Genomic DNA, 14,169 nt, shown 5'->3' with positions numbered 1-14,169 from the left:
ATAGAAATAAGTTCATCAGATACAGATTTTTAAAGCCAGGTTTCGGAAATAATAATGATATCAGCATTGGTTGTATTAGCCCAGATCTTAATCATATCCATTTTAGGGACAAGGCTTCTAACGTTTAAATGTATAAAACCAAGGCCATGTCTGCTTTTCAAATCTGAAGGAGTGGCTAAGGATTTCAAAGTGTAAGGAAAACCAGAAACAGGACCAGGATTGGGCTGAACATTACCAGATAACATCAATAAAAGCATAATCATACAGCGTAGTTTTTGTTTGGCTGGGTAATATTTGTCATTACCACTGTCCTCTATGAACTGAGAAAAAGAGTAATCTGAGACAGTAAAATGATCATTTAACAACTTGAGGTTCTGGAGATACAGGGTCTTATTAATTTGTGAACAATTTTTTTGGTTACACAGGTTGATTTTCTGGCGGTATATCTCATAATGACTTGTAGATGAAATTGAAAAATGACCATAATTTAACTGTATCAGTATATTACTTCTCATTTTGGGCATATTAAATTCATCTAGTATAAAGCTGGACTGTAGAAGTATGAAGAATATAAACAAATGCATGATGTCAGGTTACCAGGTTTAGTTGAAGATAGCCTTAACAGGGGTGAGCAGTAGCTTGAAGTCAGAAAGTCAGGGCTACAGAATGGAGTCTAGCAGGGAGGCTTCCAAGTGATAGCTAGCAAGCAGGGCTAAAAGTAGCAGGCTAGCAGCAGGGCATCCAGATGAGGTTAGCTAGTAGGGCTAGCAGCAAAGCATCCAGGTAGTGGCTAGCAAATAGGGCTAGCAGCAGGACATCCGGGAGGTGGCTAGCAAGTGGAGCTAGCAGCAGGACATCCAGGTGGTAGCTAGCAAAGGGCAGCTAGCAGCAGGGCATCCAGGTGGTAGCTACCAGCAACAGGCTAGCCGCAGAGCATCCAGGTGATGGCTAGCAGACAGAGCTACCAGCAGCAGGCTAGGATCAGGGCTACCGACAGCAGACTAGCAGCAGAGCTACCAGAGCTACCAGTAGCAGGGTAGGAGCAGGGCATCCAGGAGGCGGCTAACAAGGGCTACTGACAGCAGGCTAGCAGCAGGAATACCAGCAGCAGGCTAGCAATAAGTCATGCAGGTGGTGACTAGCTGCAGGGCTAGCTGCAGCAGGCTAACAAGCAGGGCTACCTGTAGCAGGCTGCAAGCAGGGCATCCAGGTGGTGGCTAGCAAGCAGGGCTATCAGGTGGTCAATGTCCAGGTTTTAAGTTCAAATTCAGCCTTATCCGCTATTAAAATAATCCCAGTATGGAGGAGAATGTCCTGTTTTTCGAGAGTATACTTATTTAAGTTTAAAAGACATAAAACATCACAAGACAAACCTAAAATCTTAAGATCTCAAGCACTGAGATCCACACATAGGTGTGGCTCGGCTGCCATCTTGGATTTTTTGCCTGCTCCTACTGTGGCTAGGTCAGCAATTCCTCCTTGGTTGTTCCCCATGCCTTTGATTGATATCAAATTGCTTAAAGAAAAGCATAAGGATAGAAATGGATTAGAAAATGTAGGTAATCAGCTATATATAGATCAAACTTATTATAGTGCAGTGCAAATATATACTGATGGTTCAAAAGACCCAGAATTTGGGAAAACAGCAGTAGCGGTATATATTCCACTGTTTAACATTAGAATGTCAAAAAGAACATCAGATCATATTTCGGTATTCACTGCAGAAATAATAGCAATATGTCTGGCACTTCAGTGGATAGAAGAAATACAACCAAAAAGGGCAGTGATTTGTACAGATTCTCTAACAGCTCTAAATAGCTTGGAAAGTGGAACATCATCAGCAAGGCAAGACATGATAAATGAAGTAATGCAGAGTCTTTATAGAACAAAACAGTATGGGATTCTGGTAAATCTTGTATGGGTTCCATCACATATGGGTGTGAAATTAAATGAGGAGGCTGACAATCTGGCTAAACAGGCATTAAGTCATTCACGAATTGACATTAAAGTGGCATTAAGTAAAACAGAATTTAAAGTGATAATAGCGAAACAAATAGAGGAAATTTGGCAGAAGGAATGGACTGAAGGAACAAAAGGTAGACATTTTTATTGCATTCAAGAAAAAGTTGGTTCAGAGAGAAGAAGATTTGGAAACAGGAAAGAGGATGTATTGGTAACAAGAATGCATATTGGACATTGTTTATTAAATCAAAGCTTACAAAGAATTGGTAAACATGAGAATGGAAATTGTGATAAATGTGGGTTAGCTGAAACTGTAGAACATGTGCTTATAGAATGCAAAGCTTATGAAAGAGAGCGGTTCCAGCTAAAACAAGCAATAAGAAATATAGGAATCAACGAGCTGACACTTCAGGTTCTTCTAGGAGAAGGTTATAAACAATCAAGAATTTATCATGAGTTATTTAAATATTTAACCCTTTAAGACCTAAGGGCATTTTTACAATTCATTTTCCGTCTGGTTTTATTTACTAAAAAAGCTTGTAAAACATCACCCTGTTGTGCACAGACAATTGACACACCTCTTTTTTTTCAAGACAAATTGGACTTTCAGCATATTTGTGTTGCATTGATGTCACCTGAATGTAAAATAAATTATGGGACCATAAAGACAAATGAAAAAATAAAACGGAAATTGAATCACTCAAATATTTATTGAAATCACACACAAATAAATAAAAGCTAAGCAAATTTCCTCTGGAAAACAGTTTGTTCATGTCTTTGGAGTCCTGGAGCACAAGAATAAACATTGTAACTTCTACAGAACCAAAACTATTTACATTTTTCCAAAAAAAGTCCAGGCGTTTTTTGCCTCATTCACTGGTGCCAAGCCTCAAAACAGTTCCTATCAGCAATCACACAGAGGGCCACATCACAGGCTTTGCATTTCCAGGGGGTGGCCTGTTTGCCTGCCTTGTCTGCTTGCAGTTCACACATTGCCTTCTACCATAGGAGGCCTTCTTGCTGGTTTCAGTTTGGTCTGATGTTGCCACAGGTACATGGTCACTTTGTTGCTGGGTGGGGGGAACAGCAACTGTAACACCACAGAGTTGGGCTGTCAGCTCCTCCAGAAAAGCCTTGTGGGTCATGGGCTGTTGCTGCTTCTCTGCACAAACTTCCTTGTGAAGTAAGTAACTGTTGGTCGCAGCAATGTCCAAAAAATGGAAAAACAATGTCCTGTACCATCTCATAGTTTTATGGTGAACTGAGTAGTATTGGATGAGTTGATCAGAAAGATCAACACCTCCCATATTCTTGTTGTATTCAGTGACAGGGGTTGGGCATGGAATGGATTTGGTGTTCCAGCCTCCATCCTGAGTTCTTACCCTTCTCTGAACTGTGTTACCAGAGAAGGCCGGGTGAATTGTGGAGCAGACAGAGACTTCCCGAGTGTCCATCCACTTTACAAAAACCAGAGGGCCGTCACGGATCCACCTGATGGGTGCCCCTAGGATCCTTTTTGGTCATGGCATTTGTGGTTGTGCGTGGGCATCCTCGTCTGTTGTCCCTGTAGGTGCCACATGCTCCAAAGTTCATGCTGTAGAGATCCATGAATAGCTTTGGACTTGTGTAGAAGTTGTCTACATACACATTGTAGCCACTCCCTAGGGATGATTTGTTCATGAGGGACATAACTGAGTCGTATGCCAGTCCTACACCAGAAGCAAACACAGACTTCCCCGTGTATACAGCAAAGTCTAAAGTGTACCCAATGCTGCTGTCTGCCAGCACAAAAAGTTTGAAGCCCCACTTAGTTGGCTTCGCCTTCATATACTGGGTCATGCCAGTGTGAGCCTTTGTTGCCACCATCCTCTCGTCCACTGAAAGGTTCTGGCGTGGGTGATAAAATGCTCTGCATGCATTTTGATGTCATCTAAAAGGGGCTTCAGACGAAACAGCCGGTCATAAGCTGGTGTCCCTCTCTTCCGGTCGTTGTGGACATCTTCATCAGGGTCGCTCATGTGGATGTTCCAGGAAATGACCTGATACCTGTCACGTGCCATCACTGAGTGGGGAAACTGTTGGCTGAAAATGGTATTTGTCCTCCAGTAGTCCCGGATATTTGTCAGTCTCACCAGTGCAAAAAAGAAAGTCAGTCCTAAATATTTGAAAAATTCTTCAACAGTGAAGTTTTTCCAGGAATATTTTTTGCCACTGGCAATGTTTTTTGCAGCGTTTGTGTTTGTGTTATTACACAAAGTGGTTGCCGCACTGTCACTGACAAAAAGTTTGAAAAGGTCCAATGGTGTGTATATAGATGTGGGGCTAAGCTGATGTCCTGGCTTTCTTGTTGGGACAAACCTTTTGGGCACTGGAGGGATGTCTGGCTGACTCTCACTGTTCCATGATGGAGTTGGAGCTGCTGGCTGTGGTGATCTAGATCTCGACCTAGTGGATTCAAGACTCTGTCGACCCCTCAAGCTGCCGGATCTGGATGCTCTCCCTCGTGACTGCAGTCGTCCATGACTTCCTGGCAGCTGCTGGGATGCTGCAGCAGAAGTGGAAGGCTGGGATGCTGCAGCAGAAGTGGAAGGGCCCTCCTCAGCGGAAGAATGGGAACTTTCATGTCTGGCTTGGGTGGGTGGGCTGGTGTCCTCTTCATTATCACGACTGTAAAACAAATAAATAAAGCAAAATATTAGATCATACATATCAGATCAATGAGTGTTTTTGTATTTTATTTCTCACATAAGATAAACGCACTAAACCTCAGACAAAAAATGGCTGAGAGACAAAGTGTAATCCACAACTCTTACTACTCTGTAGTAAAAACAAGAAAAACAAAATACTACTTTTACAGAACTTATTTTTTACATGTTTAGAAAACGCTACTATACGCATTTCTATTTTATCGTATTACTTTTTTTTTTATATATATATATACTTTTACTGTAAATAAATGGCACTTACTCTTCAGCAGGGTCTAGACCATCCTGGTAATCTAGTTCCTCATCTGTCAAAAAGCTCTCTTCTCCTGAATATCCATCATCCTGCATGGCATCAAAAAAGGCCAGCGCTTGATTTACATCCATGTTTCTCTGACGATCCATTTTTCTCTGTGTTTCTGTGTATCCTTCAAAACAACTTTGCCGTGCGTCTCTCTCTCTCCTCAAAACTACTTCGCCCACTCTCCTCAAAACTATTACCTCAAAATTATTACCACAAAACTATTACCTCAAAACTATTACCTCTCCTCAAAACTATTACCTCAAAACTATTACCTCTCCTCAAAACTATTTTGCCGCGCATCTCTCTCTCTCTCCTCAAAACTACTTTGAGGAGAGAGAGAGAGAGAGAGAGAGGACCGCACGTCTCTCTCTCTCTCTCTCTCTCTCTCTCTCTCTCTCCTCAAAACTATTTTGCAGCGCATCTCTCTCTCTCTCTCCTCAAAACTACTTTGAGGAGAGAGAGGACCGCGCGTCTCTCTCTCTCTCTCTCTCTCTCCTCAAAACTACTTTGCCGTGCGTCTCTCTCTCTCCTCAAAACTACTTTGCCGCGAGTCTCTCTCTCTCCCTCTCCTCAAAACTAATTTGCCGTGCGTTTCTCTCTCCACAATATCAGAGCTTGGTTCATGCATAATGACGCACACCAACATGGAAGACGGATCAGCCTGTCATTGGTCAACAACATCACGCAAAGCATCATGTGATATCCAAAATGGCAGCTAGCATTGAGCTAGCGGCAAAAATGATGGAGAATTGATAAATTATGGACATCAAGTGGATAAATCTTGGATGTAAGTGTTTGGATTTATTGCTGAAAAACTCCGAAAAGAGGCACAAGTTCCGGGCTGGATAGAAAACCTTCTGTAAAGGCTACAAAGACACCCCCGTGATGGCTAGCTCGTTAGCTTTCTGCTGGAAAAAACGGTAAGAAAATCGATAAAACTTTCATCAAATTATATAAATATTTATCAGAGGTGCCGTGTGACGTCGTGGACGATGCCGTCGGGCTCTGAGGGTTAAAGGAAACAGGATTATTTAATAGGATGTAAAAATCCCTTATGTATAGTATGTTTTTTTTTTGTTTTTTTTTTAGATTTGAAAGAGAAGATTTAGTCTAAACTTCCCTCCCATCATGCGCTTCACACTCCATTTCAGTAGGTGGCGGGAATGCACCTTTTAAGTTGGTTTGCCAACCGCCATTAAATCCTAGAAGAAGAAGAAGATTGGGTGTGGTACTCCCCCGGAGAAATCGTTCTTTGGCAGTAGCTGGAATTCGTTGGGATCTTTTGAGAGGGCTGTGAGAATTCGGCTGGATTACGGGTGTAACGGTGACTTATGTGAATACAAGCTGGAAGCGTGAACTGGATGGGAAGTAGGAGAATTGTGGAGATACAGTTAAGACTGGAGAGCGCCATCATTCCTGAGAGGAAGTTAAGTAATGAAATATCGGTTCTGTGTGAATGCATGCTTTGCACTGAGTTGAATAAGGAATTGTGAAGTGTATTGATTACGAGTATAACTGCCACTTAAGAGTGCGAACTGAGTCATCATTAAAATCCTGATATCTTTGTCTGAGTGTGAGAGAGTATTGAAGACGCTGTTTTCCATGCTTTGAGAAGTCATCTGCATCTCTTCATCTCCTGAGTGCTGCTTCAGCGTAACATTGGAAGGATTGATTATTGGGTGAGTGCTGGCCTTTTTGCACTGAGAGTGAGAGTGGATATGCAGTGCCCAAATTGAAGTGTCACACAGTATTGGATTTGATGTGAAGTTGTAGTGTGTGAATGTCTGAGTATATTTAACTGCCAGTATTCTTCAATTTATATTCTTGCCCAGTGTTTGCTGAATAAAGCCTCCATGTTGAATGTGCATGCCCCGCTCGGGCTATAAATCCCCGCTTCGATACTGAAGAGAAGTGTGCTTGCCCCATATAACTTGTTCTGTCTATTTAAATAGAAGATTCCCCTGTTATGGTCTTCTTGTGTGATGCCCGTCTGAAGGAGGGATCCACCCTTGTCTCAGCACCGTCCGTTTGGAGTCACCAATCCAGCCGTAAGCCCGATTCTCCATCCTACAGAGCGTGCCAGCTCCTGTATAAATTACTCTGTCTCTTCAACTAGATGGTTCTTCTGCTACTGTTTTCTTGTGTGATGCCTGTTTGAAGAAAGGACGCACCCGGGCCTCAGTGCTGTCTGCTTGGAGCCACACAGTCTAGCCGTAAGCCCGATCCTCCATCCTACAGAGGCGTGTGTTTGCACCTGTATAAATTACTCTGTCTGTTTTAAATAGATGATTTCCCTGTTGCTGCCTTCTCGTGTGATGCCTGACTGAAGCAGAGGCCTGCCCTGGCCACATTGTGTCAGTACAACCATCCGCCCCAGCCATAAGTCCTTGCCCTATTGTAAAGGGAAGTGAGTGTGTATAAAAGAAACTGTCTCTGTCTTGGAATAGAGGATACCTCGGCTAACGACTGAACCCCGCCGAAGGAGAAAGAGACACGAGGGACCCCGCACCTGCTGTCCAGCGACGACACGGGAGTGCGCCCTGCCCTGAGGAGATATACGTATCCATTTACCCACCTGTCCTCCAGTGAGGCTTCTCCGCCCTGCTTGTCCTTTGGAGAGGTATACGTACCTGCCACTCACTTGTCCGGTGGAAGGGTCCCCTCCTAGTCTTCAGTCCCGGTCCAGGCCTGTCCGGACATCTGTCCACCTGTATCACGCCCAAGAAGGTTGACTTACCAAGATACTTACCTGCTTGTTGGAACGGCGGTCGAATCCCTCCTCCTCGGTGGTTGCCGGCGGCACGGATCGGTGTGGCGAACCCCTCGCTTCCCAGGGTCCAAAAGTGGGCCCCCTTTCCTGAGAAGAGACAGCAAATTCACGTCAAGACTTTTTAATTCCCCTTTTTAGTTAAATAAAGATTGTTCATTTTAATTCTACTTGTCTGTTTTGTCTCTGGTACGCTCCTTGAGGTGGTCCTGGGTTTGAGGGGTGGGTGCAGTCTAGTTTGGCCCCCCCGACCTGTGACATATTCATTTTTTGAATAAAGTAATTTTTAAAAGCGTTTACAATGTCAGGCCCTGTCAAATAGTATTTTCTTATTGATTACATCCCTGATTGTATCACACACACCACGCACCCCACACACACACATACCACACACACACGCACATCGCACACCACACCGCACATCGCACACCACACCACACACCCCACACACACGCACATCGCACACCCCACACACACACCACACGCACACCCCACACACACACACACATCACACACCCGCACACCACACCACACACACCCCACACACACGCACATCGCACACCACACCACACACACATCACACACCGCACACCACACACCCCACACACACGCACACCACACACCCCACGCACATCGCACACCACACACCCCACACACACGCACACCACACCACACCAAACACCCCACACACACGCACATCGCACACCACACCACACACCCCACACACACGCACACCACACCCAACCACACACACACACAACACACGCACACCGCACATCCCACACACACCCGCACACCACACCTCACACACCCGCACACCGCACACGCACACCACACACCCCACACACACGCACACCACACACCCCACGCACATCGCACACCACACACCCCACGCACATCGCACACCACACACCCCACACACCCCACACACACGCACACCACACACCCCACGCACATCGCACACCACACACCCCACACACCCCACACACACGCACACCACACCACACCAAACACCCCACACACACGCACATCGCACACCACACACCCCACACACACGCACACCACACCACACCACACACCCCACACACACAACGCACACCACACGCACACCGCACATCCCACACACACCCGCACACCACACCTCACACACCCGCACACCACACACCCCACACACACGCACACCACACCCAACCACACACCCCACACACACACACAACGCACACCACACGCACACCGCACATCCCACACACACCCGCACACCACACCTCACACACCTGCACACGCACACCACACACCCCACGCACACCACACACCCCACGCACATCGCACACCACACACCCCACACGCACGCACACCACACACCCCACGCACATCGCACACCACACACCCCACACACACCACACACCCCACGCACATCGCACACCACACACCCCACACACACGCACACCACACACCCCACGCACATCGCACACCACACACCCCACACACACGCACACCACACCACACCAAACACCCCACACACACGCACATCGCACACCACACCACACACCCCACACACACGCACACCACACCCAACCACACACCCCACACACACACACAGCGCACACCACACGCACACCTCACATCCCACACACACCCGCACACCACACCACACACACCCCACACACACGCACATCGCACACCACACCACACACACACCCCACGCACATCACACACCCGCACACCGCACACCCCACACACACACACACCTGCACACCACACACAACACACCACACACAAACGCACACCCCACACGCACACACACACACACACACAAAAACACACACACACTGCAGAGGTCAAATAGACCTATATTCAGTATGTCCAATGGTTGATACAACACAGTATCCCACCGGTCACAATTGTGACCGATCAAAAAACTCACTTTTTCACACACTTTTCCATGAAAATTTCAAAAAATTATGATTGATTGTTTCAAAGGGATACTAATGACATCACACCACACACACCCCACACACACGCACATCGCACACCACACCACACACACGCACACATCACACACCCGCACACCACACACCCCACACACACGCACACCACACACCCCACGCACATCGCACACCTCACCACACACCCCACACACACGCACATCGCACACGCACACCACACACCCCACACACACGCACACCACACACCCCACGCACATGGCACACCACACCACACACCCCACACACACGCACATCGCACACCACACCACACACCCCACACACACGCACACCACACCACACCAAACACCCCACACACACGCCCATCACACACCACACCACACACCCCACACACACGCACACCACACCCAACCACACACCCCACACATCGCACACCCCACACACTCGCACACCCGCACACCATACCACACGCACACTCCACACACACACACACACATCACACACACATCACACACCCGCACACCACACACACCCCACATCGCACACCACACCACACACACGCACACATCACACACCCGCACACCACACACCCCACACGCACATCGCACACCACACCACAAACACCACACACACACGCACACCGCACATCCAACACACACACGCACACCACACACACCCCACACACACGCACATCGCACACCACACATACACCCCCACACCACACACCCCACGCACATCACACACCCGCACACCACACACAACACACCACACACAAACGCACACCCCACACGCACACCACACACCCCACACGCACACACATACATGCACACACACACACGCACACACACACACAAAAACACACACACACTGCAGAGGTCAAATAGACCTATATTCAGTATGGCCAATGGTTGATACAACACAGTATCCCACCGGTCACAATTGTGACCGATCAAAAAACTCACTTTTTCACACACTTTTCCATGAAAATTTCAAAAAATTATGATTGATTGTTTCAAAGGGATACTAATGACATCACAAAACACACACCCCACACACACGCACATCGCACACCACACCACACACACGCACACATCACACACCCGCACACCACACACCCCACACACACGCACACCACACACCCCACGCACATCGCACACCACACCACACACCCCACACACACGCACATCGCACACGCACACCACACACACGCACATCGCACACCACACCACACACACGCACACATCACACACCCGCACACCACACCACACACACCCCACATCGCACACCACACCACACACACACCCCACGCACATCACACACCCGCACACCGCACACCCCACACACACACACACCTGCACACCACACACAACACACCACACACAAACGCACACCCCACACGCACACACATACATGCACACACACACACGCACACACACACACAAAAACACACACACACTGCAGAGGTCAAATAGACCTATATTCAGTATGGCCAATGGTTGATACAACACAGTATCCCACCGGTCACAATTGTGACCGATCAAAAAACTCACTTTTTCACACACTTTTCCATGAAAATTTCAAAAAATTATGATTGATTGTTTCAAAGGGATACTAATGACATGATTTGGATATTTTTTGTGTGTGGGAAAAATGTGGGTTTAAATGGGTGAATATGCATCTTAAAATGTATTTTCTATGTTGTTTAAAAAGTTGTTTCACTGTTGTAGTTTTTTTTGTTTGTTCTGTATTTATTTATTGATGTCTTAAAGGTAAACCAGCATACGAAATGGATGAGTACAATCCTGACTGGGCTCCAACACTGCACCTGGGACACTCTGTAGTGCGTGCTACCGAGTCAGACCGGTATTCTCGTCGATTACAACGACAACAAATTACCATGCCAGTAGCAGGAGACGACGGTGAAAAGGAAGGTGATGACCAGGCAGAGGCAGAAGTGGCAGCAGATGCGGGAGGTGATGACCAGGCAGAGGTGGGAGCTGTAGAAGATGAATATGGAGAATAGGTGGATGTGGAAGGAGCTGTAGAAGATGAATGTGGAGAATGGGCGGATGTGGAAGCCGCAGAGGATGAGGAAGGGGGAAACCAGGCAGAAGATTAACAAACAGTTAAGAGACAAAGAACAGAATGTCAGTTCTGTGAGCGCAACAGTGCAGAAATCAACCGTCTGTTGCAGGATAACAGGGAGCTTAGGTGTGAGCTGAACAAGAGAACGATGGATGAGGACTTCTTAAAGTGTAATGCAAATAAGGTCAGGTACTACACAGGAATTCCATGCTTTGCCATTGTATTGTCATTGTTCACCAATGTTAAGGCTTTCCTGCCAGTTACCAAAAAGTTGTCATCTTTTCAAATGCTTTTGTTGACACTCATACGTCTGAGGCTTGATCTTCCTGTGCAGCACCTTGCCCATCTCTTTAATGTGTCACGTAAAACTCTTTCCTCTGCCTTTACTGACAACATTGATGTTTTGAATGCACGGCTTAATCCATTGGTGTACTGGCCAGAGAGGCATTGCTTACAAGCTACAATGCCACATCAATTTTTGGAAGCTTTTGGGAAACGTGTTGCTATTATAGTCGACTGCTTTGAAATACGCACAGAAAGGCCATCAAATCTAAAGGCACGTGCACAGGCCTTTTCTCATTACAAAGATACACACACCATGAAATACCTCATTGGTATTACACCACAAGGTGCCATATCATTTATTTCCAAGGGATGGGGTGGGCGTGCCTCTGACAAGCACATAACTGAGAATTGTGGCCTTCTTAACAAACTGTTACCTGGTGACATAGTGCTAGCTGACCGAGGCTTCGATATCAAGGATAGTGTGGGGATGATGTGTGCAGAGGTCAAAGTTCCTGCGTTCACTAAAGGAAGATGTCAACTCGATGCTAAGGATGTGGAAAACACACGAGCGATAGCACACCTGAGGATTCATGTTGAAAGGGTGATTGGCAGTCTGCGCAACAAGTACACAAAGTTACATAAGAGAATACCAATTAGTTTGTTACTGCCATGTGAGGGGGAGGAGACGACACTTCTTGACAAGATAGTGAATGTTTGCTGTATACTTCTAAACATATGTCCCAGTGTTGTTGTAAAACCAGATAAAAATGAAAAATGTGCATGTTAAAACTGTTTCATTTTAATGTTGTAAATATGTATATTACTGTTGTAGACGTATATTAGTTTTGATATGTCTGTATACTTAAATACTTCTATTGAAAACAAAAAAGCTTACAACTTGTTGCATGTATCAACCACATCTATATAATATAACTATAATTATATAGAGTGCAATCATGTTGAGAACAAACTTTATATATCTATTATATACAGTGCAATCATGTTGAGAACAAAATTAATATAATGTATTTTATAAAGTGCAATCATGTTGAGAACAAACTTTATATATATATTATATACAGTGCAATCATGTTGAGAACAAACTTTATATATATATATTAAATACAGTGCAATCATGTTGAGAACAAACTTAATATATCTATTATATACAGTGCAATCATGTTGAGAACAAACTTTATATATATATATATATTAAATACAGTGCAATCATGTCGAGAACAAACTTAATATATATATATTAAATACAGTGCAATCATGTCGAGAACAAACTTAATATATCTATTATATACAGTGCAATCATGTCGAGAACAAACTTAATATATATATATTAAATACAGTGCAATCATGTCGAGAACAAACTTAATATATCTATTATATACAGTGCAATCATGTCGAGAACAAACTTAATATATATATATTAAATACAGTGCAATCATGTCGAGAACAAACTTAATATATCTATTATATACAGTGCAATCATGTCGAGAACAAACTTAATATATATATATTAAATACAGTGCAATCATGTCGAGAACAAACTTAATATATCTATTATATACAGTGCAATCATGTCGAGAACAAACTTAATATATATATATTAAATACAGTGCAATCATGTCGAGAACAAACTTAATATATCTATTATATACAGTGCAATCATGTCGAGAACAAACTTAATATATCTATTATATACAGTGCAATCATGTTGAGAACAAACTTAATATATCTATTATATACAGTGCAATCATGTTGAGAACAAACTTAATATATCTATTATATACAGTGCAATCATGTCGAGAACAAACTTAATATATATATATTAAATACAGTGCAATCATGTCGAGAACAAACTTAATATATCTATTATATACAGTGCAATCATGTCGAGAACAAACTTAATATATATATATTAAATACAGTGCAATCATGTCGAGAACAAACTTAATATATATATATTAAATACAGTGCAATCATGTCGAGAACAAACTTAATATATATATATTAAATACAGTGCAATCATGTCGAGAACAAACTTAATATATATATATTAAATACAGTGCAATCATGTCGAGAACAAACTTAATATATATATATTAAATA

At 44.4% G+C, this 14,169-nt stretch overlaps 1 protein-coding gene across 1 annotated transcript; it reads left to right on the top strand.

The window, feature by feature from the left end:
- Window positions 1-11,800: 11,800 nt before the first annotated feature.
- On the top strand, window positions 11,801-12,835 carry LOC143718427 (uncharacterized; the record flags this gene model as incomplete). Its single annotated transcript, XM_077209488.1, has 1 exon — window positions 11,801-12,835. A coding segment is annotated over one exon (1,035 nt), but the record flags the coding sequence as incomplete, so codon positions are not given.
- Window positions 12,836-14,169: the final 1,334 nt, after the last annotated feature.

The sequence above is a fragment of the Siphateles boraxobius genome, unplaced genomic scaffold, assembly GCF_051911475.1.
Source record: "Siphateles boraxobius isolate OS27281-9 unplaced genomic scaffold, OSU_SipBor_1 61, whole genome shotgun sequence".
Taxonomy (NCBI): Eukaryota; Metazoa; Chordata; class Actinopteri; order Cypriniformes; family Leuciscidae; genus Siphateles; species Siphateles boraxobius.
This window is presented reverse-complemented; position numbering and strand designations above follow the sequence as displayed.